Consider the following 26,989-nt stretch of genomic DNA (forward strand, 5'->3'; position numbering starts at 1 on the left):
CGGCCGCTGCGCCGTTGCTGCAGCCCTGGGCCTCCGCGCTCCGAGGCGGTGCCCGCGGGCGGGGGGACGGCACCCCCCCGGGACCCCCGCCTCGGCCCGGGCCGCAGCGCTCTGCCGTGTCGCGGGGGGGCAGGCCCGCCCAGGCGAGCCCCGTGTGAGGCGGTCGCCCCGCGGCCTCCGGGAGGCACTGGGCGGCGGAGGAGAAGGGGCGCGGCGAGGAGGGCGCAGGGGAGCCCGGCGGATCCTGTCGGGCACGGCCGGGGGCTGCCGGGGAGCGGCCCCGGCCCGGGGGGCGGCGGAGGCGCGGGAGCCCGCGGCAGCCCCCGCTGCGGCCGCCCGTCTCTGGAGCCTGGGCAGACAGGGAGCTGCCATCGCTTCTGTGCGTTTTGACTTTAAAAGCGGTAGTTAATGAAAACCAAACCTTTCCAAGGAGGTGTTTTTGTTCATTTGTTTTGTTCAGATTTTTTTTGGCAATCCCAACCACTTGAGGCGTCCGCAAACTTCAGCAGCGGGGAGCGCTGGGGACTCGGAGCGCGCCCGCTCCTGCTCTCACCGGGGTGCGAGAGCGGAGGATTCTCGTGCTGGAGATCGCGTCAGAAAAAGAAAATAGGTTATTAATAACAATAATTTAAAAATCCGTTCTTTTTATAGCGAGATTGAGGACGGATGGGGGAAAGCAATGGGAAATAATCGCCCTTTTTTCCAGTGGAAATAAGGACAACATGTGAAAATTATGCACTGGGGAAAGAAAAAAACCAAAACACATTTCTAATTTGAAACAGAAAGAAAAGGCTTTTATTGAGAAAAATATGTAAAACAAAAATAAGCATCGTGTATGATAAAATCTGTCTAAATTAAATCATGTTTACAAAACAAGTTACGAACCAGAAACATTTATACGCACTCGGTTCGGTTTCCCCTTAGTTTTACTTGTTTTGCTTCCGCGTCGAAATTTTCAACTGATTACCGCTTCCGATTTCGAAGTGAAAAGAGTATTTTCTGTAAACGTTCGGTTTATAAGTACCGGGATAAACACGTGTTTGGCGATCCTGATATTCCAGCGAACGCGCAAAACAGAAACCAGCTGCCGGTGGGGTAAAAACCCGAACGCAAGAGAAAGGTGCAGGGGATTCATTGCAAATAAAGCGATCGCTACATATATATTTAAATGTATTTAATTGTATGCATTATTCAAATGCCCTTCTGACTAGTTTAATAATTTAGAATCGATAGTTTTCCTAAAAACTTTATAAAATATTTACACTTAATAAAATATTAATCGATTAACAAGCCAGTCGTACTCTTATAGGAGCTTTAGTAAAGTCCTGTAATCGCGCTGTCGCCACACGTCTCCGCTGTAAAGGAAAGGATCACTGACAAAATGTAAATGAAGATCTTCAGACGGTGGTGTTTATAAAATAGCTCATTAATGGGCTTGGATTGAATCTCTCCATCCATCCACATCATCAGATATAATAATAGTAACGAATCAGACAGGGAAGATCCTGGCTAAACCATTGGCATTTTTTTTTTCCAGAAGTACTGAAGTCCTAAATCACCAATTCTTCTAACTTTCTGGCCATTGATCCGCGGGAATTCGTAGTTCAACATCAAAGGTAAGAACAAGACATTATTCAATTATTCGATAGCTGGTGGAAAAGGTTACCTTCCATGTAAGAGCTGCTGCTGAGCTTTATCAGATTTAGGGAAAAAAAAAAAAGAAAAAAAAAAAAAGAAAAAAGTTAGATCGGGTTATTTAAAAAGAAAAACGAGAGTTCTCCAAACTTTGAGGCTCCTTTCTGAACGGGAGCGGCCGCCGGCAGCCGCCGCGCTCTCTCCTCCGCCGCAGCCTGCGCGTCCCCGGCACCGGCGCTGCCTCCTCCGACAGCTCCCGGAGCCCCGGCCCTGGCGGCGGCCCCCGGCCTTCCGCTGTCCCCCGCGGCTTTTCGGGCTCCCCCAAACTTCAGCCGGCGATGGGACCCGGCTCCCACCCCCGTTCACGGCTTGCTGTCCCGGGGCGAGGCTGTCCCCGCGTCCAGCCTTGGGCGGCGTGTTCCCCTGCCCCGTCCGAGGAGGGGAGAGATGCGAGTCCTTCGGCCGAGGCGGGGGAAGCCGCACTCGGAGCTGCTTTTCGGGGCCGGGCCGGGGCTCGGATGTGGAGCGAAGCGATCGTTTCTCTTACCCTGCCAGGGGATCCGCTGCTTCTCCCGGCACCGCTTTCCAGGGCCGGCCCGGAGACCACCGGGAGACCCGAGCGCTCGGCGGGCGGGCGGGCGGGCTGTCATTGCCTCTCGGAGGGAAGGAGCGGGGCGGGGGGGGGGGGAGGCAGCGGGGCCAGCGGCTGCCGACCTCCCGCGGGGGACCTGCCCTTCCCCTCCTCCGACTCCCGGGGCAGCACCGCCGGGGCTGCCCGCACCGGGACGGCTGTCCGCACCGGGACGGCTGCCTGCGAGCCTCGGGGCTACCGCTGCTGCCCACCCTCCCCCGGGCGTTTACGAGGCGGACGGAAACCTGCCGCCAGGGCTGCCCGGTGGCGGTGATGCTCCTGCCGTGCCCGGGGCGGGGGGGGGGGGGGGGGGCGCTCTCCGCTCCCCCCCCCCCCGCTCCCCCCCCCCCCCGCTCCCCCCCCCCCCCCAGTAACCCCCTCTTTTTTTGACCCTCCGGCGCCACCGTAAAAGGCAGCGCTCTTAAGGGGGCACGGCAGGGAGGGCGGCGCCCTGCAGGGAGCGGGCGGCAGCTGGGCGGTGGAGGGAGGGGAGGGGGGGCGGCGGGCACCTTCGGTGCCCGCCGTTCCCCCCCCCCCCCTCCCCCGCCGCCCGGCCCCCGCGCTGGAGGGGATTTCCTCGGTCCACCTTAACGCGGGGCTCGTGCCGCCGCCGGGCGGGCGGGGAGCGGCGCCGCCGGCTCCTTCCCCTGCGCCCCCCGGGCCGGGCAGGGGGCGCTGCGGGCCCTCGGGGCGCGTCGCCGGTCCCGGCCCCGCCGCCGGTCCCGGGGTGCACCTTACGGCCGAGGGAGAGGTGACTGGCTACCGGGGCGACCGCCGGGCTTCCCCTCGGGACCGGCGAGAGGCCCGATCCCGCCCCGCCGGAGCTTTCCCCGCTGGCTGCACTCAGGCAGCGCTGGTCGTGCCCTACCCGGAGCGCCGCTATTCAATAATTCAGCGGCGGCAGCGCTTCCCTGCCCGCTTGTCACCTCCTCCCGGCCCCCGCCATCAATTATTCAGGGCCAGGCCGGTAACTGCCTGCAGCCGGGCACGGAGAGGAGGGAGATGGCGGGGCCCGCTCTCGCCGCCCCGGAGGAAGCGCCGCCGGCCCTTGGGGAGGCAGCCCCCGCCGCGCCGCGAAAAGTTAGTGCCGCCTCGCCCCGGTGGGGAGAGGCTGCGGGAGGGTCCCCGCCGTCTCTCGGCTCCCCCGGGGGCGGGGGGGCCAGGTGGTGGGAGGCTGCGTCGGACCGACCCGGGCGCCTGGACTGGATGCTGGTGGCAGTTTTGCTCCTCCCCGGTCCGTCCGGTCTCCCCAATTCCAGCTTCCCCTCTGTCGTTCCCCCCCTTCTTCTCCCGGCTCCTCCTCCTCCTCTCCTTCCTCCTCGGCCCTCCCCCAGCCCAACTGCCCCTGTCCTTGCGCCCTTCTGCCCCGGGTCTCTCCTGTCACCCCCGCCTCGTCCTGCCGCGCTTCCCCTTCCCCACCAGTCCTCCCTCCGGGCGGCACGGCGCTCACTTTTCGTGTGCGAGATGTATTATTTATTTATCAGTATTTAATTTCCTGCCAGGTGGGTCTCTACCTCCCACCCCTGCGCGCAGCGGGGCCGGGGCCGGCCGGGAGGAGGTGGGCTGCCGCTGCGCGCCCGTCTGCGCCCGATCCCCAGACACCACCGAGACTTGATTTTTGCGGGGGGGCGGGGAGGGGGAGGGGTGTCGGAGGCGAGGAGGGGTGGCGATGTTTGGGATGCACAGCCCTGGGACGGGAACGCCGCGCAGACAGACAGGCAGACACACACACACACACACACGCGCGCGCACACACACACACACACAGACAGGCGCGCACACACACACCAAACCCGAAACCAAGGACAACCCCAAAAAGGACTCACTCTGCCTCGATGACTCAACGCAACTAATAACCGTTTCTCCGCTCCCTGTGGCGAGTCCCTCCTGCCGCCGCTGTCGCTGGCAGAGGAGGGAGCGATTGAAAGTGACACACCGGGGGCCGCCGCCGCTTCCCCGCGCCGCCAGGCACCCGCCGCCGCCGCCGCGGAGCCCGGGAGAGCGGCGCTCCCTCCTCTTCTCCTCCCCCCGTCTCCCCCGGTATTGATTTTCTCCGCTGAAGGTGTGAGAAGCCGGCTCCCTCTCCCCTCTCCTCCGCGCCGCAGCCGGCGGCCCCGCGGCTCCCCGCCCCCTCGCCCCGAGCTCCCCGCTCCGCTCCGCTCGCCACCCGGGACCCTCCGGGTAGGGGCTGTGGCCCCCGCCGCCCCGCGCAGCGCGGGCAGCCGCCCCGGCCCCGCCGCCTCGGCACCCCCGGAGGAGGGCAAGGAGGGGGCTGGGGGTGGGGGGAAAGAGTAGAAGGGAAGAAAGCGGCGTGAGAGGAGGAAACAAGAAAACTTTCCACCCTGGATTCTCTACTTCTGATCCATGGACAGAGCCCAACTCAGCCAACTTACAGACAGGCTATAAGCAGTAAGTACAGCGGCAGCTCCTGGGAGCCGCTCGCCAGGGGCTTCCTCGCCGGCAGCCGGCTGCTCCGTGGCTGCACAGCTGGCCGGCGCGGGGGGGCCGTGCCAGCGGGGCCGCCCGGACTGGCAGCCTCTTCCCCGCGGCCCCCGGGGGCGGGCCGGGGCTGAGCCCGGACCCGGGGCGCAGCACCTGGCTGTGGCTGCGGCGGGCGGGTGGGCTGCCCGTCGGTCGGCCTGCCCGGCGACATGGGGACCGGGGCGCAGCGCTGCTTGCCCCCGCCCGCGGCAGGTCGGGGCCGGGCGGGTGAGGGGGCCGGGGCCGTCGGGGCCGAACCGGTCGCTTTGAGCGGGGCCGGCTCCGGCGGCGGGAGCGGCGCGGCATCGCGCCCGGGGGACGCGCTGCGGGGGCCCCGGCGGGCGCGCGGGCGGGCGAGCGGGGCCCGGTGCCGGGCAGCGGGGCGGGCCGGCGGCAGCTGAGCGCCCCTTGTTTCTCTCGCCCTAGGTCCGTGCTCCTTCTACTGCGACCTGCCAGCGGGAGCCGCGTCTCCGAGCATGGAGCGGAGGAGCGAGAGCCCCTGCCTGCGGGACAGCCCCGACAGAGGCAGCGGCAGCCCCGATGTCAAAGGGCCCCCCCCCGGGAAGGTGGCCAGGCTGGAGCAGAACGGCAGCCCCATGGGCACCCGCGGGAGGCCCAACGGCGCCGTCACCAAGCCCGTGGGAGGTAACCGTGCGGCCGCGCTCACGGCGGCACCGCCGGCCCGGCCCGGCTCGACCCCGCTGGCTGGGGGGCGCAGAGCGGCGCGCCCGGGGTGGCACCGTGCGGGCGGGCCGGCCCCAGGCGCGGAGGTGCGGGCAGGTTCGCGCGGCGGCTGGCGGGCTGCTGCCCGCTTCCCTGGAAAGCGTTCAGCTGCCCGGCGCGGCGGCGGTGCTGGGAGGGCCGCGGAAGGGCTCCGGCCGGGGTCTGCGGCGTGGGGAGCCCGCTCGGTGGCAGGCCGCCTTCCTAGAGAGGACCCCCCTCGCCCCCAGGCCCGGGCTCTAGCTAGGCGGCTCACAAAAGGCCAGGCCTAATCCTGCTGGAGGGTGACTGGGGGAGAGCTGGGCCCTGCCCTCGGCGCTTCCCGGCGGAGGGCCGGCGGGCGGGCAGCTCGCGGGCAGAAGCCCCTGCGTGGCCGGCGGCTCCCGGCGGGCCCGGGCCGCGCCGGCAGAGCGGGCATCGCCGCCGCCGCCTTTGCCAGGTGAGGTGCAGGCGGCCCGGCCGCCTTCGCGGGTGCGGTGACATGACGGAGGGTGTTACAGCTCCGGGAGTGGGGTCTCTAGGGTGGAAAAAATGGCAGCGTTCATCTTCGCGTTTAGATCTTTTTTTATTTTCTTTTTTTCCTTTCTGTAAGTAGCATTTTTTAGCAGTTGTAAAAGAGGAGAGGGCAGAACACATGCAAGGTTCAGCTCTTCCAGCGAAATTATTGAGCGTTAGTTTTGCAGCATTCCTGCAATTCTCTAGAAAACTTTCATACTTTGCTACCTAGTTGCTGGCCAGTTTTGTGTTAAGAGCATGTTTAAGTGACACGCGTGGTTGCTTTTTTCCCCCTTTTGTTCCAAGCAGCTAAACTTTCCAGTCATTTCTCCTAAATGCCCTTTTTTTTTCATCTTAACGCTGATGCTGTTGCGTTTAACACAGTGCAGCCTCGTGTTAGGAAAAATATTTTTTAAAATCTTCAAATTACCCAGACGTTGCAAGCAAAATAATGCAGGACAGGCCACAAATAACTTTACCTTTTAAAAAACCCCCTATCTCTGTATTTGTGTTTTAAAATGTGCAGGGTGGTAACACACAAATGTAGTTGTTTATACACAAAGAGTTTGTGTAAATGACATTTCAAGAGATACTTTGATACGGTCGTCACATGACTCTCTATTACGTGAGGTTTATTTAGCGATTTTACCATTAGATGCTTGTTTTAGACCTCTTTGGCTCAATAGACTTCCTAATTGCTGAAGTTTGCTAAGGGGCTGCAGATTTTATTTTATTTTGAAAACGTAGGATTCATTTATATACCTAATGAAGGGTAAGAGATCTCGTCAGTTTTTTGTTTCTTGGATGACTAGATGTCTGTTTTTTAAACCTCTCCTCTGCATTCTTCTAATGTACGGAAAAAGAAGAAACAGCTTTGCAGCGAAAGACTTGCAGTAGTATTCCACTTACAAATTGGTGGAGAAATAATTTGTTGGATAATTGTAAAAATGAACTAATTAACCAGATAAAAAGTAATATATGTAGTTTTGCATGCCTTTCTCGAGACTGAGGCATTATAGGTGCTTGATTTTAAAGAGAATGTTAGAACTGGAGCTAAAATCTTTTTCCTTGGGGCATTTATAGAATATACTTTAAAGGAATGTTTTTAAATGTTTTGGAATATATATGTTGCTTTCTAATTGCAGCTGTGTTACCCAAGAGAAATTCACCAGCTTTTATAGTTATCTCGGTAGTTCAGCTTGAATCTGGCCTGTTAAGTTATGGAAGATTTCTTCCACTTAAGACAAAGGCTCTAATTTCTGAAAGCAAACTTTTAAGAGCTTACATTTTCATTCATTACTCTTCAGCTCATTTATAAAGTTGGTGTAGACTTGAGTGTAAAATGTGGGGAAATAGGAAATGCAGGAGTCTTTTTTTTTTTTTTTCTTAGCTGGTGTTCTTTAAACAGACTCAATCTCTTTGGTTTTAGGCTAGTCATAATAAAGTTTATTCATTACTCCTTATTGATACTGAAAGCAAGAAGAAAATTATTCTTGTCTGAATACTTACCTAGGTTCTATAATACTCAATACTAAATTAGTTAAGGCAGATTTTTTTAATAAGATAATGGTGCTGTTTAAAATTGATTTAATTTTTTTTTTTTTCCTCCTGGAAATGCTCTCAAGATAAATCAACATAGCTAATTTCCAGATATTTTTTCCTCTGCTCTTTTTCAAGTTGGAACTTTAAGAACCTGTGTGACCAAGCGATCTTTTTCTGAATGCAGATCACACTGTTTTGGGTATTTCTGGAAGTCTGTATCTTTGCAGCGATCGCTGTGGTGTTAGTAATTTTTTCACTTGAGTTGTGAAATGCAGCTGTCGGTGTTTGTGGAAAGGCTTACTTTTAATATACTGGCAAATTAATATAAAACTTCTCTTCACATAAATATTACTAAAGGCTCTTTTAGTATAGTTCCTAGTGTTTGATATTGAAAGTTTTAGTGAAATGATATCTAAGGCTTCAGTTGTCAGTCTTTCAGTGTATTCTTACTTTTCAAACTTTAAAAAGTGGTAATACTTATTGCATGTGAACTTAATTTGGGAAAAAAGTACTTTATTGGAAACTGGAGTCCATTTTAGTTTTCATTTTATTTTTGTTCTATAAAGTGTATCTAAAGGAGTTGAAAGCAAATACAGGTGCTAGCAGTTCTTTTTTTCATCTCATCTTGGGCCTTAGATATGTAAATACTGAAATTCCTTCCTACTTGTCAAGTGGCTTTTTGGTGTAATAATATCTGTTTCTGAACTTAATCCCTGAGAACAGAGCAATAAGCTCTTAACTAACTGGAGCTATGATGAGACTGATGACCTTTGGTAACAAGTTTTATAATCGTAGTGTTTGCTACAATTATTTTTCCAGTGACTTCCCTGAGAAATAGAGAACATTACACTACTGTCGGTGTTTTTAGCTTTCTCTCTAGATTTATGAGTGAAAAACTGTTTTAAAATAAGCTTTTGTAGTGCAGACAAAAATTCAAATGTTCTCATGAGAAATTTTGCCTTATGACTCTCCTATTTTTTCATTCCTAACATGAATGTACTTAATTCAAAGGGCCATTACAGCAGCTATAATAAACTAGTGAAGGTCACTGAAAAGATAAACGGGGTCTTAAAGGTTGTGTTTAATAGGGGATTTAAAAGTTTTGGTACTGTTTACGATGTTGTTAGCGTCAGTCCAATGTGTTAGAGTCCAGTTTTGGTTTGCCTGACTAACTCAGTGCTTTCTAAAATGCTTCAGCAGTTATCTAACCAGTCTGTTTTAAAACCTCTATGTAATAAGGCACAAGTGCTCTGATGTTCAGGAGAGGCAGGTTTTATAAAGGTCCCTGGGAAAAAAAAGGCTAATATCACTTTAAAAAACATATGAAGCCTGGGAGAGAGTTTAGAGCAAGCAAGAGCACTATGGTGTTGACAGCTTTATATCCCTGTTGGGTAACATTCACTTACTAGAATTGGCGTCTCCTCTCAGTTAGTAATTCACTCCATAAGGATTAAAAAAAAAAGGGATGATTAATGGCTAGGAAACTTATATTTACAAAATTGTTGATTGCAATTCATGAACCTGTTTGTGTATGAGTGGATATGTGTATATATATGTATGTGTTGATTTTGAAGAGTGTAGAAAATAAGCATCAAAAGCCTCTGAATGCAACTTAAAATGCCAGTATGCAGAATGAGCTGTTTTGAAGTTTGGTTTTGCTGAAATAGAAATGTAGAACCACGATATAGCCAAGGGAACACATTCAAATTTGGAGCAGGAAATGATTGCAAAAAATTGCTGGTTAAATTGGTTTGATGCAGTCTGATAGTAATACATTCTTATTCATTTAACTGTTAAAATGTGTGATTTAATTTACAGAATATTAATGGAGGAGAAAACTTTCAGACTCAAACTAAATTGTATGATTGGGATGTTAATCAGCAGCTGTGGTTATCATGCTTGTACAAAGTCAGATGTACCAGAAATGCGGATGCAGTGACTCTTTGGAGCACGGCTGCTAATTGCTGTAAGCCCTGTGAAGTTCTGATGTATCGTGGTCTTGTCTGCTTAGGTGTAGTTAGAAATCTCTTTTAATATATCTCTGGGGCAAGAGAAATGCCGACTGAGGATGGTTAAAAAGCTGTTTGTCAAAACTCATTCTAAATATTTCTGTAAAAATGTCATAGGATTTGTGCTACCTTTCATATCTTTTACAAGGATTTAAAGTACTTTACTGTAGAGAAAATCCTCTTCTGTGCAGACAGAAGAGTACGGCTTGATCAAATTTGCTCCCCTGTTTTAAACGGTTAGTTAACATTAAGCTCTAAATGGCATCCTGAACGGACTATGGAAGCATGTTTCACTTGTCCTTATGAATTGAATAAAGTGAAAGGTTAAGTTTTAGATAGTCTTCCTGCCTAGATCCTAGATGAAGAATATCTTCCTGCTGTCTGAAAGAAGTATGTAGCTCTTCGAAAGAATTAAACACATCGAGATACAGAAGCTTGAAAGCCGCAAATCTTTATTAGTTCAGGAACCAGCTTTATGTGAATATATTTTATGTTTTATCTCTTGCAGAATAGTTGGAAAATGTTGCCTTGTACTTTGATATAATTCAGTAGGGATTATGAGGAAATGTAAATTCTTGGATTTTATGCGTTTCTGATACATAAAGAGGAAGAGACCTCTAATTTAACAGGAACAGTAAGAAAAGCAAGACAGTGATTTCTTTTTCATGACCGATGGTTAAAAATGAGTTACTGGTCTTTTTGCCGATTTCCACCCGCCACCCCCCTTTTCCAATCAGATTATGTCATGTAAATAGAATAAACAGAGCAGTCACTCCTGAAGGGTCATGCAGTGTATCAGCTGTATTTTTGCTGAGGTAGAAAAATAGTCTTTCTTTATGTGTTTTCAGTACTTAGTCTGTTATTAAAATAAAGACACAGTTGGTTAAAATATACATGCAATTGAACATACGCATTAAGCAGAATATAGGGTATCCACCCATTCGGTGACCTAGGCATAATTTGATGTTTAGAGTAATTTTGGAACTCTAAGTTGCATCTGCAGAAAGCCACTGACAATTTTGAATTCAAGATTTAATATTAAATGTAGTAAGATTTTATTTTTTCCCACAACAGTTCCTAAGTGTTTCGAGTCATCTCCCCGCTTCCTCCCCACCCCATACCCATGGCCACGTTAGTTAACTGGATGCTGTTATTCTCGTCGTGAACCAAAGGAAAGAAAAAGAAACTAACATCTTTGAAAAAGTCAATGTTAATTCCTCCCCCCCTTTAGAAATTGTGTCCTGCCTTTCCTTAGTTTCACTGGGATAGAACAGAGTATATTTACTGTCAATCATTTATAGGGCGACTGTTTGAAAGCTCCTGTTAAGGTGAGTCTCTCAGTGAGTCCTCAGAATTGGTTTTATGCCTGAAGAAGGTAGCAAAATCATATTAAAAACTATAAAGATGCCAGTGAGGAAATGTATTTTCAAGAAATTAAATAGCGACATATTTCTCACTCAGAATTTAGATGAAGGATTCGGACATCAAAGGAAGAAAAATAGTATTAAACTTTATTGTTATGAATAAACTTAAAGGTGAGGTTTAAAGATTTCTTTCCTAAATACTTAATTTTTGGGAGTCTTGGTATTCTATTTAAATTATTTTACTGCACTGAATATTTTATCTAGATTTAAAAATAGAAAAAAACCTGTCATAATGTAACTGTAATCAAGTCGTCATTTCAACAGACAGTTATGTCATATTTAAAATTTCTAGTTTAGGGCACAGACTTTCGGATGGTATCAGTTACTTTAAAATACCTTTAAAAGTATTTGAGTTTAATACTTTTCATGGAGATGCTAGTCTGAATATTTATTTTTGCAGTTACTTTCTGTTATTGCTGTTTTCCTTAAAGCTGTCTGTGTGGAATGGGAGAAAAGGGCCACAACAGTGATTTGGAGCTTAAGTAAAATACTTGGACCAGTAAGATTTTTGTCACTCCCATTGACACAGAAGATGGTAATACAATATGGCATCTATGATGTTGTAAAATGAAGACAGTTTTACTGCAGTCATGTATTTATATTCGCCAAACAGCTGTGTGACCTGTTTAGGAAAATTCTTATTTTTGTGATTGAGCAGTCCCCAACCTGCTTTTAAATCTTATTTTTAAACTTTTCAAAATAACTGAAAATCTGTAAAACTCAGGAAGATTTTATTTTGAATCCCAAATTGCAAGGCATAGATAAGTTAGGCCTTTAATTACCATCCCTCATAATTTAGTTAAATTAGTAACTACTGCTGTGTTTTAGGATTAAAGGCCCAGTTTTTCAAGGTATAAAGTATTCCAAGTCCCTTTGAATTGATAGGATGGGGCTTTGTTCAAGATAACGTGTGCCTGTTTCGGACTCTGTAACTACCGAACAAGTGTGCTCTCCTTTTGAAGCTCAAAGTGGTTTTGAAACCAGCCCGCTGTGTTGAATGAGGAACTGATGCCCTTTCTGGCATTGAAAAAATTATCTTGTGGTAATTGGTTCCTACTGTATGAAATGTCCTGGGTCACATGCATTGGTCCCCATGATGACATGTGTCACTAATGCAGATGTAAGAAATAGTCACAGCAGACAAAAGGCAGCTGAGTATTTGATGGCTTTTGAGAAATGTTTTCTAGCCTCTAGCCATACTAAAAAAAAATTGCCCTCCAACAAGCTTTGTACTTGTTGCAGAATGCTCATCAGCGACATTTCTGCTGTGGGGTTACATACAAATGAGTTTACATTGATTAGTGGTATGAAAGACGGCTTTGCCGTTTAATTCGGGGGGAATTGTTAGCCCATCTAGATGAGGTTCTTGTGGCCATTCACAAGTGTTGACTACTTTAATGTGTGATATGTTCTTAGCCAGCAAGTCATGTTGTCCATATTGTTGCAGTTCTATAGTTAGGAATTATTTTTTTTTTCCAGAGTTCCTGCGTATTGTACAAAAGCACATACTGCAGCTGTTGCGTGTGCTTTGTCCCCGTCTTCATTTACATTGATCCAAATATTAGTAAGGGAAAAATATGTCGTATTTCCAATTTCATTTCCTTTATTTTGGAGAAGTTTAAAAAAACCATGAACTAGTATTTTAAAGTTGTTTTTTCTTTTTAAATACCTGTACTGGCTCTGCTGGTATCCTCTGGAGATTTACAAATATGCCAAGATGTCAGCATTTGTCTATTAGCAATTTAAGGCTGCTGACATTGTGAAACCCTTATAAACAGTGTTTGAAAGGTGGTTGTTTGTTTTTGGTTTTGTTTTTTTTTTGTTTGTTTGTTTTTGTTTGTTTGGTTTTTTTTTTTTTAAAGTGTAATTCTTACTCTGATTTTTAAAGATGCAAACATCGATGTTGCTAATATCTGAGGACTTAAGTAAAACATCCTTCCAGGATGCATTTCTACTTGGACTAAGGCTACACAAATAATTTACAGCACTGCTTAAAAGATGAAGCGTGAGCCCTGCATTGCTAGTATCATAAGCTGGATGCTAGGGCAGAGAGCTCATGTCTGAACTCAAGATATATTTTAAATTTCCTGGCAAACGCTGAATGATTATTGACGTTACATGCAGCAATGTTAGGAAGAAGAGAAGACACATTATTTGTAGAAGCTGCATGAAGGGAACAGAAAGAACTTGAAGAAAAGAGACAGGTAGCTCTAGATAAGAGTTTAAGCATGTGACTTGTTTTCTAAATAGAAAATTACCTGGCTAATAGTAAAAATTGTGTCATTTTTCTCTAACTAATGTCCTTGTATCAGACAGACCTGCAATATTAAACAGTCTGAGCACAATCGTACCCTGTTAGTAGCAATGTCAGCAAGGTAAAAAAGCTCAGAAAGAGATTAATAAAAATAACCTGTCAGACTATATTTTATATGAAGCTGCGGCATCTCTTGAGATAACCATACGCCCACTGCATTTTCGGAGTGCAGTAGAAATGTCTCCCACTTAAATATGCTCCCTCCTTATTTGTTCCCCAAAGACACACACAGAGATGAAAAGACACTCTATTGACAGCAAATCTTTTCAAAAGTACTAAATCTGGCAAGAAATGTTGCGAGAGGAGTTTCTTGTATCAAAACCCATGATTTGTATCGCTGCATGCAGCCACAAGGTTGCTTTCTCTCTCTTTCTCTCAGATGTTCTATTCTATTTGTACAATGTTGAGAAGCAGCTGGATTAGTCTGTCTTGTCTTGTGTATCGCCGATGCTTCGCTCTCTAGAAGTTGCTGACTCTGTCTGCGTTTGGACGGAAACTTCAGATAAGCGAGGAAACTCACATAGAAGTATTTACCATCCTGGTAATCTAAACTCAGAGTGTTTTGTCATAAATTTAGCTGACAGGCATATATTGGAAATGAAGCATGTCATTTTCAAAACTATAACCAGACTATTTTTCGAGAGTAATATAAATTCATATTTTGAGCATATTTTGGTTTATATGCATTTCCATTATTTATATATTAAAATTAGATGTGCACAATTTCCAGCCTTATTATTTTGAATGGTTATTAAGAAATGTAGTTATAAATTATGAGTTATACAATACTTTGGAGTAAAAGGTGATTTTCATAATGTCTTTTCCCAACTTACAAATAACTTTTTTGCCATAATACAAACATGCTAGCAGAGCAACATGATAGATGTCTCTTTAAGTATCGTAGTAAAAGAAAATGACTTGTATTCTGAGGCTGTGGATAGTTTATGTTGTTTTGGACCCATTTCCCAAGCAGTGATCGAAAACAGATTACAATAACAATTATACAGTCAGAAGATGCAATATCCATTTCTGTTTTAATTGAGTGAAAGAATAATAAAAACATCATTAAGAAAAATGAGGTGGACCTGTCATACACTCTACCAATTTTTAGACTTAGAGAAAATGCAGAGTAACAGAAGTGTGGGCTTTTTTTTTTTTTTTTTTTTTTTATTTTTCCTTTTTTTTAAAGTAGAGTTTGTCGCTCAAGCTAGAAGTCTGGATGGTAGACTTCATATGGGCTCCTATGAGCAAGTATGCAGCAAGTAGGCGTACTGCTTGACAGTAAAGCTCAAGTTAGGCATTATCTGAGTGTCTGGGTTTGGCATAATAATGAATGTAATGTTTCTGTCATTGGTTTGAGCTCTCCTGATTATATTAGTATGATCACGGTGTCATACTGCCAAATAGATGAGCTCAGAGAATGCCATGGTCAGGTAGAAAGCATTTAAAAATACTTTTTTCTCCTTCAAAATAAAAAGCTGTGCTACTTTATGTTTTTTTCTTTTTCCCATTTTTTTTTGCTTTCCAAATCTGTGGGCAGGTATGCAAATAAGGGTACTTGGTCTCTTAAGCCATTGCTACCTGGGACTGACTCTTCTGTGACCCTTGAGCTACCTCACTATGTCAGTCTTCTGATTAAAACCCTGTAGACAGAAAGGTCCCATGCTGGGCAGCACTGCAGCTGTGTTCCTCTTGAGAAGGCACCTAACTGTAGTTGAAAGCCGGAGGCTGAGGGAACCTGGCTCTCCATTTTCTCTGAAGCTGAGTCCTAGAGCTGTAAGCAGAAGTGTCCTTTCTGCTGTACCATACGTGGAAAGAGAGATCCTCTCTACAGTAGCCTTGGCTCTAGTCGTGTACCATACAGCTTTGTAAATCAACATTTGGAATGGCATCCGAAAGTGAACCGGGAGCCAGTTCAGCCTTTGGAGAGCAGATGTAATCTGCTTTCTTTGGCTAACACCTCTCAGTGAGCACATGCATTTGCACTAGCAGAAGTATCTGATTCTCCAGTGTAGCTCTGTGTACGTAATGTTGTAGCAATTCAGCCTGTTGAACCCCAAAAGCATGGATTTCTGACCTTTAACAAATGAAGCCACACACAGTAGGTCAGCCTGTAGGTCAGGTCCTTTCCACTCTCTCCCCAAAATATCGCTAACTGGCTGAACAAAGTAAGTGCATACCTGAGAAAGAGGATGTACCTGTTAACTCCTGTTCCTTGACCTCATGACTTGTTTGATAAAGATGTAGTAGTTATTAAAAACTGTTAGATTAATGTGATCTGCTGACTGCTAAAAGTAAATGTTCCTTAAAAGAATAATGTTCAAACGGATAGTTGTCAAATGTGTGACCTTCTCTTTGAAAATGTGGAGTGCTTCCCTCCCAGCTCTTGATCTTCTGTCCTTGAAAAAGAAGGAATATGAGAGAATGCCACTCAGAAGTTGTTCTCTCTCTGCAGGGGCGTGAGGTGTGGGAGATTGGAGTTGTAAGTAAAGGCCAAGCCCCAGATGCCAGTTCCTGACCCATACTGGGCCGTGGGTGCAGGCTGTCTGAAGACTCTGCATATTGACTGGTGAAAAGGGAAACAGAGGGAGAAGTTAGCTGCTTTCTAGAGGACGGAATGACAGAGCAGCTCCTCCTTTTTCTTGGTTGTGGTTCTCTCCTCCATTCATTTCCCCACTGAAGATCTGATGAAGATTTCTGCGGTCTCCTTATACTAGAAAAATACCATCTAGTAATGGTGTTGCCATAGCAGTAGCTGAACCCTTGCTGAAAGCATAGCAGGATGAAGGGCTCCATCAGTAACCATGAGTTTGATGACATTTATTCTGAGACAGTGTTTAATGTGGCTTGTCCTATTGTGTGTGTACTTGTAACTCTTGCCCATAACCAGTTCTGCCATATCTGTTGACGTTGTCACTTAGAGGTGAGGCTTTCTAATGCTGCCGGTATCTAAAAGAGATGAGGGAGGGAGGCAATGATTGCAGATCCATTCAGCTTGTCTTACAGCTGGAGCCTGCAATTGGGCTTGACGACAGAGATGTAGGTGCAGTAGTTACATTAGACTCTCCGTTAGCTATTTATCTGGTAACATGAAGGAGGGGTGTTACGATTTCTTCTTTTTCTTGCCAGGAGGTGGTTCACAGAGGAATGGACACGAAGGAGAAAAGAGCTTGCTGGTGGGTCTCAGTGGAGATCCCAAAACAGGCCTGAGTGTGGTACGCAGCTCTTCTCCAGAAATAAAACCTCAAACCAGCTAGGAAAGCTTTTCTGTTACATTCCAGGGGACTTATCCCAGTACCAGGAGACTAGTTAATAGAACCTTCATTAAAATGCTTTTGCTGGAAGATGTTTTTTTGCTTTAAAAATTACATAATATGGTGGCATCTGCTAGCACCACTGAAGTTAAGGGCTTATTAGTGGTTCCAGTTTTCAGGGTTTAAAAATGTTGGTCATTAAAATTAATTCTGGGTGGAACTTGGCGTAGAGAATCTTAGCCCCTTAGGCAAGTTTTGTTACGTAGTTGAGAGAAAAACAACAGAAAGCAGTCCCCCAAACCAAAAACCCGTCCTGAACCCTAAACTTGTTTTTAAGTTACAGAAACCAAAACCTAAAACTTATAGGAAATTAATGGCTTAAGATGATTTTTTTTAAAAATGCCAGTTTAATTTGAAAGTGTTTCCTTCACTGGTTTTGAGTGAAATAAGTATATTTTCCATTAGTTCATATTATAAAGTACTGCTGTGGGGTATTTTTTCTTCTTTTTTAACTGGGAAACAAGTTGAAACAACTGAGCTGTTTTATTTAGGAAAAATGTAGCTATAGCATCTTCACCTTTGCCTTTTGATGTGAATGGTTGGACTTGATGATCTTAAGGGTCTTTTCTAACCTAAATGATTCTATGATTCTGTTCTATGAATTGGAAAGCCTGCCTGTGGTTCTGGCTGAATGCATGGCGCTGGTTCCTGCACATCGGTGGCGGGAGGCGGGGGGGGGCTGGCTGGCAGGGGAAGCTGAGCTTTCTGCTAGAACAACAGGGACAGCTGTTTGTGCCGCCTTCTGACTCAGGCTCCCTTAAAACCGTATTTTGAGGTCTGGGTTACCATCACTCTCGCTTTTCACTTATTTAGGTGGAGAGCCGGAAGTGCTTTATTCTCCTGTTTAATTGCTTCTGCCTCCCGGCTGCCCTGTGCATGGCTGCCCCTGGGCTAACTGGGTGGCACAAAGCCCCGGTGGCTGCTCTCTTTCTTACCCTTTGAACCCACCCAGTGTGACAGATCAAAGTTTGGGTTGAGTTAGTGCAACTAGTTTAGCAAAGGGGGTTAGTTACCAGAAGCAGCTGATCCACTTTGACTAAGAAAAGGCCTCATCTCCTGTGAGTAACACTTCTGTCCCAGACACACTGCAGGAGAGACTGTGCTAGAGGTAAATATTTCGTATCCCTCTCTATTTTTCATTTCTCGTTCGTCTCAGCACATGCTCTGAATACGGCTTTTCTTTTATACCAGTTTTTGAGAAACTCAAGTATTATCAAATCAAGTTATGAGTTTCATAATATGTTTCTGTGGTGGGATAGTGGCCTGGAATATTTCGTGTTAAACAGTAAAGCTGTTATTTCAGCTAGGAGAAGGATTCTTTGGCTAGTTAAGCTGTCAGAAGCAGGGGACATCTGCAGAGACGTTTGTGACTTCTTTATAAGATTTCCTGAGATCTGGGATAGTTGTGGTGGTTGGGAGACTGAAGCCACAGAAAGGACTGGAAGCTGAAGAAGGATGTAAATAATATCTTGTGGTTTGCATTCACCATTGGCTAAAATATAATATGTAGAAATGCATTTCCTGCCTAGAGATTTATTGAATATGTAAAGCCAGAAAAAATAACTGAGGAGGAGGAGAAAGATATTGTCCTTAGTTTTACTTCCTCTGGCCCTCCTAAGAAGAAAAATTCTACAATGTAATGTTATTTAACATGATTTTGTTTCTTTGGCAAATGTATTAAAATCATCTGTGGACTGAGCTCTTCTTTACCAAATTGCATCCTGGAACAAATTATTTGCAATGGGCTTATAAACCCATGAAGAGTAGGAGTTTAACAGCATCGTATTACTGGTTATATGCAAAATCAGATATCTCACATTTTGTCTAGAACACATTGGAGAGCAGAGGATTAGTAGAAAGTAAGATCCTTGTTTTTAAACAAAACCTTTTGCTGTAATGAGGTGCTTGACGCTTTTGTTTTGCATAGGATTGTACAGTTGCAAAGATCCTGATACGGTCTCCTGTATTTGACATAGAGATTTTCCGCTGGCCGCCTGTCAGTGTGCACACACAGCTTTCTTCACGTGGTTCCAAGTGGTTAGTGACAAACAACTGCAAAGTCATTCCTCCAGTCCCCATTAAAAAAGATTTACAGTGGAAGAATTCTCAGCCTCATAATGAGACTCTTGTAAGCTGGTGCTTGATACATAAAAGGCTGAAACACAGTCCATTTACCCAAACCAAACATTTATTGTAAATAAGTGCCAACAGCTTATATTCTGTCCGATTTAATTATATTTATAATTTATAGGGTAGCTTAAAAGTGAGCCTTAATGGACATGACTAACCCTTGCTGAAATGTGTGAGCTCTGTCTCTTCCACCTCATCACTGAATCGCACAGGCATGGGCTGAACCTGGGATCTGCTTCAGGCCTGATCCTTCTTGAGTGTGAATAGTAATGTATGTGTGGCACTGTGGAAATGGTAGGGTTGTGCCTGTTCAGCCTGACATTGCGCATCCTGTATCTGCAGCCCTCAAGTGGACTCTGCAGGTTTTTCTGGGGAAGATCTCACATCACCACCAGCTATAGCTACACTGTGATTTAAATGAAAGTGGTGTTGAGATCAGAACGAAACCCTGTTTTTCCAAATACTATTTGGTACCCTCCCTCTTAGAAAAAAACGTTTTGGGAAGCAGTTGATCTTTTCTCATTATGAATTTATCTTCTCTCATTATTTGTGATCTTTGAATAGAAACCTGATTATTAGCATACACACTAGGTTTTCATTTCTGATCACTTCAGGATTTGCAGTTTACACCGTTTTGAAGAGGTGGTATGCTGAAGCTTTGAAGCATCACAGTCTTTTTCTTTTTTTATTTTTTCTTGGTGGTGGTGTTAAGTTTTTTTAGAATAAAAATTACAGGTTTATGTTGCACTAGGATGTAGGATGGCCATCTTTGGTGCAGAAATTCAGGTATTTCTGAATAACTGAAAGCTGTCAGACTTAACTGGTTTCTGCCTTTTCAATTAGAGCTGCAGGATGTGAGGAGGAGAACTGGCAAACCTCTCCTGTGCCGCATGGATGCTGATTCTTGCCTTTAAAAACAGCTTTCTCAATTTAGGTTCATTTTTGAAATTTGTTTAAAAGAAAGGGAAAGAGAGTTAAATACCAAATTGGTATACGTAAGGTCAACTCTATGGCAGCGCAATAAATGGACTGCTTTCCCTTCACTGTCTTTGCTGGATAAAGGGCTCTCACCTAAGCAAAACCAGAAGCAGATTAGGTTTAGGAAATGATTGTAGTTTGATTCTTTCCTGTTGTTATTGCCAGTTGTGGAAGCATGCTTTATTGTTAAATATAGGGAATCTTCATCTAGATAATTTCCCCAAGACGATCCACGCTTTGCCAATTGAGCTTCCTAGTCTCTGTCACAGGGTGAGGGTCTCATCTTGCAAGTCCAGCTGAAGTTGCTCATAATTCAGTGTCTTGAGGTGTGCGTGAGAGTAAACATTTGTGGATTCTGCTCTTGCTGTTGACTAGATTATTTTTTTTTCCCTCTTTTCTTTGTATTGGAAAGACTAGATTAGAGAATGACCCATGATACAGCCTCTGCTAGGGAAAATGTTTTCTGCATACAGTAATGAAGAGTTTTCAGTAGTTTATGAATTTTCAAATAAATGTCCTGGTTTCTGAACTCCCAACTGTACAAAATTTGCTTTGTCTTTGAGGGAGATTACTCGGTGTGTATGTGTCTGTGTTCTGTTTAAAAAAAAAAAAAAAAACCAAACCAAACAACAAACAACTAAAACCTAAAAACCCAAAGCACAACAGCAACAACAAAAACTTTATTTTCCATTTTCTTCATTTGATAAAAATCTCTCCACTGTAGAATGATTTCCTTTGGGTTTGACACCACCATTTGATCTCAGTTTTTAATAATTTTGGTGGGTTTCACTCCCAGAAGAAAACATGCTTGTGTTGTGAAGTATTCCCACTAGAAATCTGGGAAGTCTTAAAACCTCATGTTACTCAGAGCTAAGAACGGGCTTCTTTATTAATTCCCTGCTAGACAACCCCTGTACAGTAAATCTTTCCATAACACCATGCTGTTGAAATTAATCAGGCTGATGTTTGGAAATTGTTCAAATTAGATTAAATTAAATAACACCTAGATGGGGCTCAAAACTTGTGCACAAATTTTATAGGTGCCTCTTCTTATTGGTTGATCTTCATATTATATTTATTGGGACATGTAAGTGCTGCTCCCTATTTAATGGCTGGAGAGGTGGGTGGCTGAAATAGTTTAACCTCCTCTTCAGCTTTCTGCGTGCTTTTCTTTTTTGCTTTAGGTGCCAAGCCTATGATGGTTATGTGGAAGTGGACAATCCATAGAAGTTCGGTGCTGATAGTATCACATTTATTACTTACTTTAAAGCATGCACTGGACAAAGTATCATTTACAAATGAACAGAAGAAACAGTGCAGGACTTCTTAATATCTGCTCTGTCTTGTCCTTCTAGTTGGTCATTAGAAATTTACAGCTTTTACTTGCAAATCTTACAACTGAAAATGTTTTCCATGGAACTACATGACTGTAGTTTGATAATACTTTTAACTGGCTTCAAGTTTTTTGTAAAAATGAATGTTTTCTGCAGCAGAGTGTCCAGAGTTTTCACTTATTGAATGAAATACCTTTTTCTCTTTCCTTCATTTTGAAGAATGGATTGCTCCCTGGTGAAATAAAACTATAGGTGGAAAAGGGCAAGGAGGAGAAAATGTGCATTTGGACACAGGTCTCTTTGATACATATTTAATTTCTTCTTAATTTCTCTGCTCCTTAGAAGAGCCTTAGCAAAAAATGCAACTCTGTTTACAAAGTCTTCTCTGTACATTGCAGCAGTGCATAAGCAACAGCAGAGCTTAAATCCCATCTCTGATTTGTTTCAAAAATATGTTATACAAAGGTGCTGGTCACTGCTAACCATTCTGTTCTTCTGCGTAATAGTGGGGACAGTTTTTCCCTGTTTTCTTCCATGGATTAGAAGGAATTATTGCTGTGTATGGATGTCCTTATGAAAGCCTTTATGTAGATCTTATGCTCCCCTAGCATTTTATGCAGATGATATCTATATGGGGTTAAAGCTCTGTAAGAAGCACGAAGGAGCTTCTTATAAGTCAGTTAAGTGAATTAACATCAAAGAGAAAAAGTATTTTGTATAATTTCTGATTGCTGTTAATGTTTGGTGTGCATTCCAGCATTGTGTTCATCCTTTAAGGAAACAAACTGTTTCCTTTTTAGCCCTCAGATTACCCCTTGTTTTCTGTGTGTGTGAAAATCAGTGCTGTATGTCATCTACCATGAGCTGTACAGCATCATTCACTGCAGCATCTCTCTAAAGCGGGGAGAGCGAATGCATGGAAGTTGAGTGCAGAAGGGACTTAAGCCTTTTTTGTGCATATGCATGGGAGAGGGAGGATGACAGTAGTTCTGGCTGATAGGGCATTAGGGAAAGAGCCGAGGACTTTCAGGATTTAGAGTAAGGCTGGCTTGCATTACTGTAGCACTGCATTCGAGACTTTGTTATGGATGCTTGGTCTCCTGCCCTCTGAGTATTGCTGTAAGTTCTTCAGCTGGCATGACAATGAGCAGTGGCTAACTTGCATTGCTTTTCTGTAAAGGCCCTGTAGTGAGCTGGAAGAGTAATATATGCGTCTAGGAGCAAGACATGATGTATATCAGTGTGTAAAGAGCATGTTGGCTTTTGCAGATATTTTTGCTTCTGATTCCAATGTACTGAAGGTATGTTTATTTTCAGATGGCATCAGGAAACAGGGAAGTTTGAGGCAATAAATTTATTTGAGACATTATAGCTTAACTCTCCAGTGCAAAATAGAGGGCAAAGCAGATGGAACTTCTTTGGAGTGAGACTTACTTGGAAATAAATTGGATTACTGTTGTTTTTTAGTAAAATAGGATTGGTATTAGGATTCTAGACACTATAGCGAGAGGCATGAGAATGGGTTAGCAATGGCAGATGTGGTAATCTGCCCTTTGCTCTCTGTTTTTAAGGTACTAATAGCAGCTGATCATCAGTTTCGCTGGGTCACCGAGTTCAATGATGTTTTTGCAAAAGCTGTTTCTATAGCAGGGTCCCTGCAAGCATGGGCAGCAGGAAGGGGCAGGAAAGTCGTCATGAGCAAGAGTCCTGTGGGTCCATCGTGCCATCCATAAAGTGATGTCATGCATGGCATTAGTTCTAGCATTTGAGATCCTGTTTGTATTGAGACAGAAAACAAGTGTGGAGAATAGGTGCAACTTCTGCACTGAAAAGGTGGAAAGACTGTTATGTGACAAGGAAAGCATTCAGCAGGAGGATAAAAGACACTGTGGCATCCCTCTCATCGGTTTGAATTCACCTACTTTTTCTGTCTTTCCAAAATGTAATTTACATAATTGATATCACAGTCTCAGCATTTGACCAAGTATCTTAATCTTTTGTTACGACATTAATAGCCCCATCAAAAGTGCTATGACAGACTGTATGTTTGACAGGAGGGGAGGTTTTTCATTTACGGAGGTTAAATTTCATTTTAACTAGTTACATGATTTATGGACAACTAGAATTCAATTTTTAACCTTTGATAGGAATAGAAATTTTGTTATTGATTTCAGAGGAACAGGATCAGCCTTGCACTGTTTTCAGGAAAGCACCTGGAGATATTTTTTTTCACTGAGGTTTGGTTTTTTTTTTTTTTAACAGCACTGTGTTAGAATTTGGCTGCTTGAACTTGCAAAATGCATCCGTTTAGCCCAGAATCAAGCAGTGAAGAGGGAGCAGCATCAATGTGATGCCGTAACCTACTTAGGCATTACTTCAGCACATGTTTTAAAACAAAGAACTAAAACACATCAACTGGATATTGTGGTTCATAGCTGCTGCTGACCTGCAGTTAGAATGTCAGACTGGGAGCTGCTCCATACTAGATAGGTCACCAAGTGAGAATTGTGTATCTAAAATATATTTTAAAGTAAATCTAATCTCTGCAAATTCAAGACAAGGAGGATTTAAGTCCCTTAGCAGTTGTTATTGGTGTGACTGTATCTATTTCAGGGCAGGGTGACTCCTCTGAACTATTGGTTTCTAGATACTAAAGCTACTCTAAGTAGAACATCTTGGAGATATTTAACTGACTTTGTACAGAAGGAGAACTGAAATGTGGCTTTGTCCTCTTTTCCCTTAAAGACGTGCTCAGTCCAGGAATACAGTGATTTGTGTCTGGCCTTTCATAAATATACTCAGTTATTTTTAATAGTTGTTATCTACTAGAAATGGCTATATTTCAATCTGAAGAACAGGAGTTAGAGGTGAACTTTCTGCTGATATTATGAGCCTTAGATAGCACATTTGGAGAACTGCTTTAGGCTGAGATTTGTCTCTGCTGCAATATTTCCTAGTTTATTTAGGGGCTAACAAATTGTACATAACCAATTAATAAATTTCTGTGACTAGAGGTAATGGTTTTTCCTCTGCCACTCCCTGACTACAGCCTGGCCTGTAGCAGGCGATAGAAATGGCTGTGCAGTTCTGTAGTTTTTCCGTCTGTTCCATCTTCCCTCCATGCACGCATTTTGAGTCCTGTAGGGCCGTCTCCTGCAAATTGTTTCTCTACTGTCTGTAGTATTGAATCCCTTTAAGTTCATGCCCCACAATTTATTGCCATAGATGACTTGATCCTGTAACCACAAAAGTAAATTTACAATAAAACAGAACAAAATTGAATCCAGACCACCCCCTGAGTTTTCCACTTCTGTGGTTCTTCCTCATCCTTGATCCTCTTTCGAAGAGAGCTGTTCTCACTCTCTTCATACATGCAGCGGGAGAACAGCCACTGGCCTCTCTGGGTCTGCGCGACCATCAGCTGCCAACACAAGATTATCATTTTCAGCAAAATCAATGCAAGGGTATTTTCCTTGCACAGTGAGAAGACTGGCCATAGTCTGAAAATGTGCAAATAAGCCTATTGCAGCCAAGAGCTGCATATGGGACTAGCCTCTGCTGATTCCTCCATACGTTCACTGTGTGGAGAGAAGCAGAAGCGGCATTTGTGTGTCAGGTTTTCGTATGGCTGAATGTGGAGAAGCTCAGACCTGAAAGAATAGGGACATTTGTGAGAACTGTAGAAAACTTCTGCGATGTTGAAAAGGTCTTATTAGGAAATCTTGTTCGTCCTCATGCTGACTGTGATTCTGTTCCTGAATTGTATTCTCTGGAGCTTTTAGTGTGGTTTTTAAATGAGTCAAGTGATGAGACTTCAGTATTTCCCTTGGAAAGAAAACAAAAGCTATCCCACAGGGAAGAAAGGCAGATTTCCACTTAAGATGAGTCTTCTAGGAGGTGTTTTAATTTACAGCTTTAATCAGAGATGTATGACACGCTTCTTGTTCCTCTCTTATTGATGCTTTGTTGTTTTGTTTTTTTTTTTTTTCATCTAGGTTTGATGATTCCAGTCTTTTGTGTGGTGGAGCAGTCGGATGCCTCTCTTGAATACGATAATCGAGAAGAGCATGCTGAGTTTGTTCTGGTTCGCAAAGATGTGCTCTTTAGCCAGCTGGTGGAGACAGCGCTCCTGGCTCTGGGGTATTCCCACAGTTCTGCAGCTCAGGCACAAGGTATTCAATAAAGTTCTTTTCCCCCTTCTCTGCACTGCCAGAAGACAGCACCTGAGTTTGTTTGATGCAAGGAGAAAGCAAGAAAATTGGTGGCAAATCTTGGAAGTGGTTACGTCAGTTGTGTTGATTGCTTAATCTTAAACTAGGTGTACAGCAAGCCCTACCTTATTAGCCTGCCTAGAAAGCATTAGCTGGATCTTACTGAAGTGTGAAATATGGTGATAATAATCAGTCAGCATATTCATGACACATTTGTTCTGTACCACAAGGCAGGTTGCTGCTTTGAGGAAGTCAGCACAGAAGAGCTGGATAGAACCTCTAGGTGTACAGCTAGATGGTATCTAGTACTCCTCTTTGTATCAGGGCCATTTTGAACAGTATATTATAGTATTTCGTTTTTAAAATTGTAGATTGAATATAACAGTTATATATACTCATGCTCTCTTTATGGCCAGTAGTTGTAGTGCTAAACGTTCAGACTGCCTTCTCTGTTTTCACTTACCTACTATATTGCTGCAAGGCCCTTTCTAAAGCTCGACAGTCCCTTCCACTTAGAGATGATTCTCCAGTAGCAGTGAAATCTTAAAATAAACAAAGCTTTCCTCTCTCTACCCAAAATACCATCTTGAAAAAAAAACAAACCTAAAATCCTAATCTTGAGAGAGACGGGCAGGAGGTGGTGGGTTGGGAAAAATCTTTCCAGAATGAACTTCGCATTTCAAGAGGCTTTTTTATACTAAAAAGGTTATTTCAGTGCTTATTCTTTTGGGTAAGAAGCCTGTAAGTTTCAGTTTCATCTCCATGTCACCAGTAAAACCTGTGCACATTTAGAGTAGTTTAATAGAAGCTTTGCCTGGGGATTTGGATTTTATTTGTTGGTTTTAGTTATTTTGTATAGTTAGGTATTTGAACATGCGAATAGAGGGAGCAGTGGTGGAGTTGAATCCAGGAGTTCTAGGCAGTGGTTAATAGCACAGGCTCCTTGTACAAACTTCTTTGCAAGCAGGGTGATAATGATTCATTTCCTCTGTCAGCCTCTGCTCTGTGAGAGAGGCTCAGGTTCTTTATACAGGCAGAGCTCATGCACATGTGTTTATTTACACAATACAGTAATAAAAGCTCTGTGAGAAGGTAGTTGTTTTGATTTTTAATAGGAAACGTTTCATGTCGTTTTAGGGACACTTTTTTTCTGAATGTAAAAGGTCAGTGTATCCCACTGTTTCCATCCTGGTGAGCCAGCTTCCTGTTTGACAGCGCTATCCATCTCATTTAACACGGTTGCTCAATGTGTTGCGAGCTAACATGTGGAACACGCTGCATTAGGTGGCCAAGATTTCATTCTTGGCACTTACAAAGGGGAATGGGTTTGCAAGAAACCTGCTCCAAGGAGGCATGCCATTCAGTGCAGTGATCCACACTGTCTGAGCATCTCACTCAGGGGAACCTTGCTTTTGCAGCATCCCTCTGGTGTGAGAATAGCAAGGAGGAGAGACAGATTGGCTCACGAAGAAATTAGTCACTGTGCAGGGAGGAAATGGCCACTGCGTTTTTGAACTACAGGCTTTGACAGTGAGCAGGTTCAGATACAAATCTGTCGCTTGATGTGTTGCTCGAATAACTCTCTAGAAAATAAAAGTTGAATCTCTAATTATTGTAATTAGTTAAAAAGAAAAGACTTTGGCATTTTTGTCTTTAAGGCAACAATTACCTTCCACTAGAAAACATCAGATTGTATAATATTTAGAAACAACAGAAAATACCCTAAAGATCAATCACCTAACATATCTCTTACTTGGTCAGTTTATTTACC

The 26,989-nt window shown here is 44.5% G+C and overlaps 1 protein-coding gene across 2 annotated transcripts in view; it reads left to right on the forward strand.

The window, feature by feature from the left end:
- The first annotated feature begins 5,208 nt into the window (after nt 1-5,208).
- Nucleotides 5,209-26,989, forward strand: part of SATB2 (SATB homeobox 2) — a 131,331-nt gene continuing 109,550 nt past the window's right edge. For both annotated transcript variants that reach the window (XM_074828315.1, XM_074828314.1), the window contains exons 1-2: nt 5,209-5,392; nt 25,003-25,179. In XM_074828315.1, coding sequence (XP_074684416.1) covers nt 5,224-5,392; nt 25,003-25,179 — 346 coding nt within the window. In that variant the 5' untranslated portion in view covers nt 5,209-5,223. The remainder of the gene's footprint in view (nt 5,393-25,002; nt 25,180-26,989) is intronic.

The sequence above is a fragment of the Strix aluco genome, chromosome 6 (assembly GCF_031877795.1).
Source record: "Strix aluco isolate bStrAlu1 chromosome 6, bStrAlu1.hap1, whole genome shotgun sequence".
Classification (NCBI taxonomy): Eukaryota; Metazoa; Chordata; class Aves; order Strigiformes; family Strigidae; genus Strix; species Strix aluco.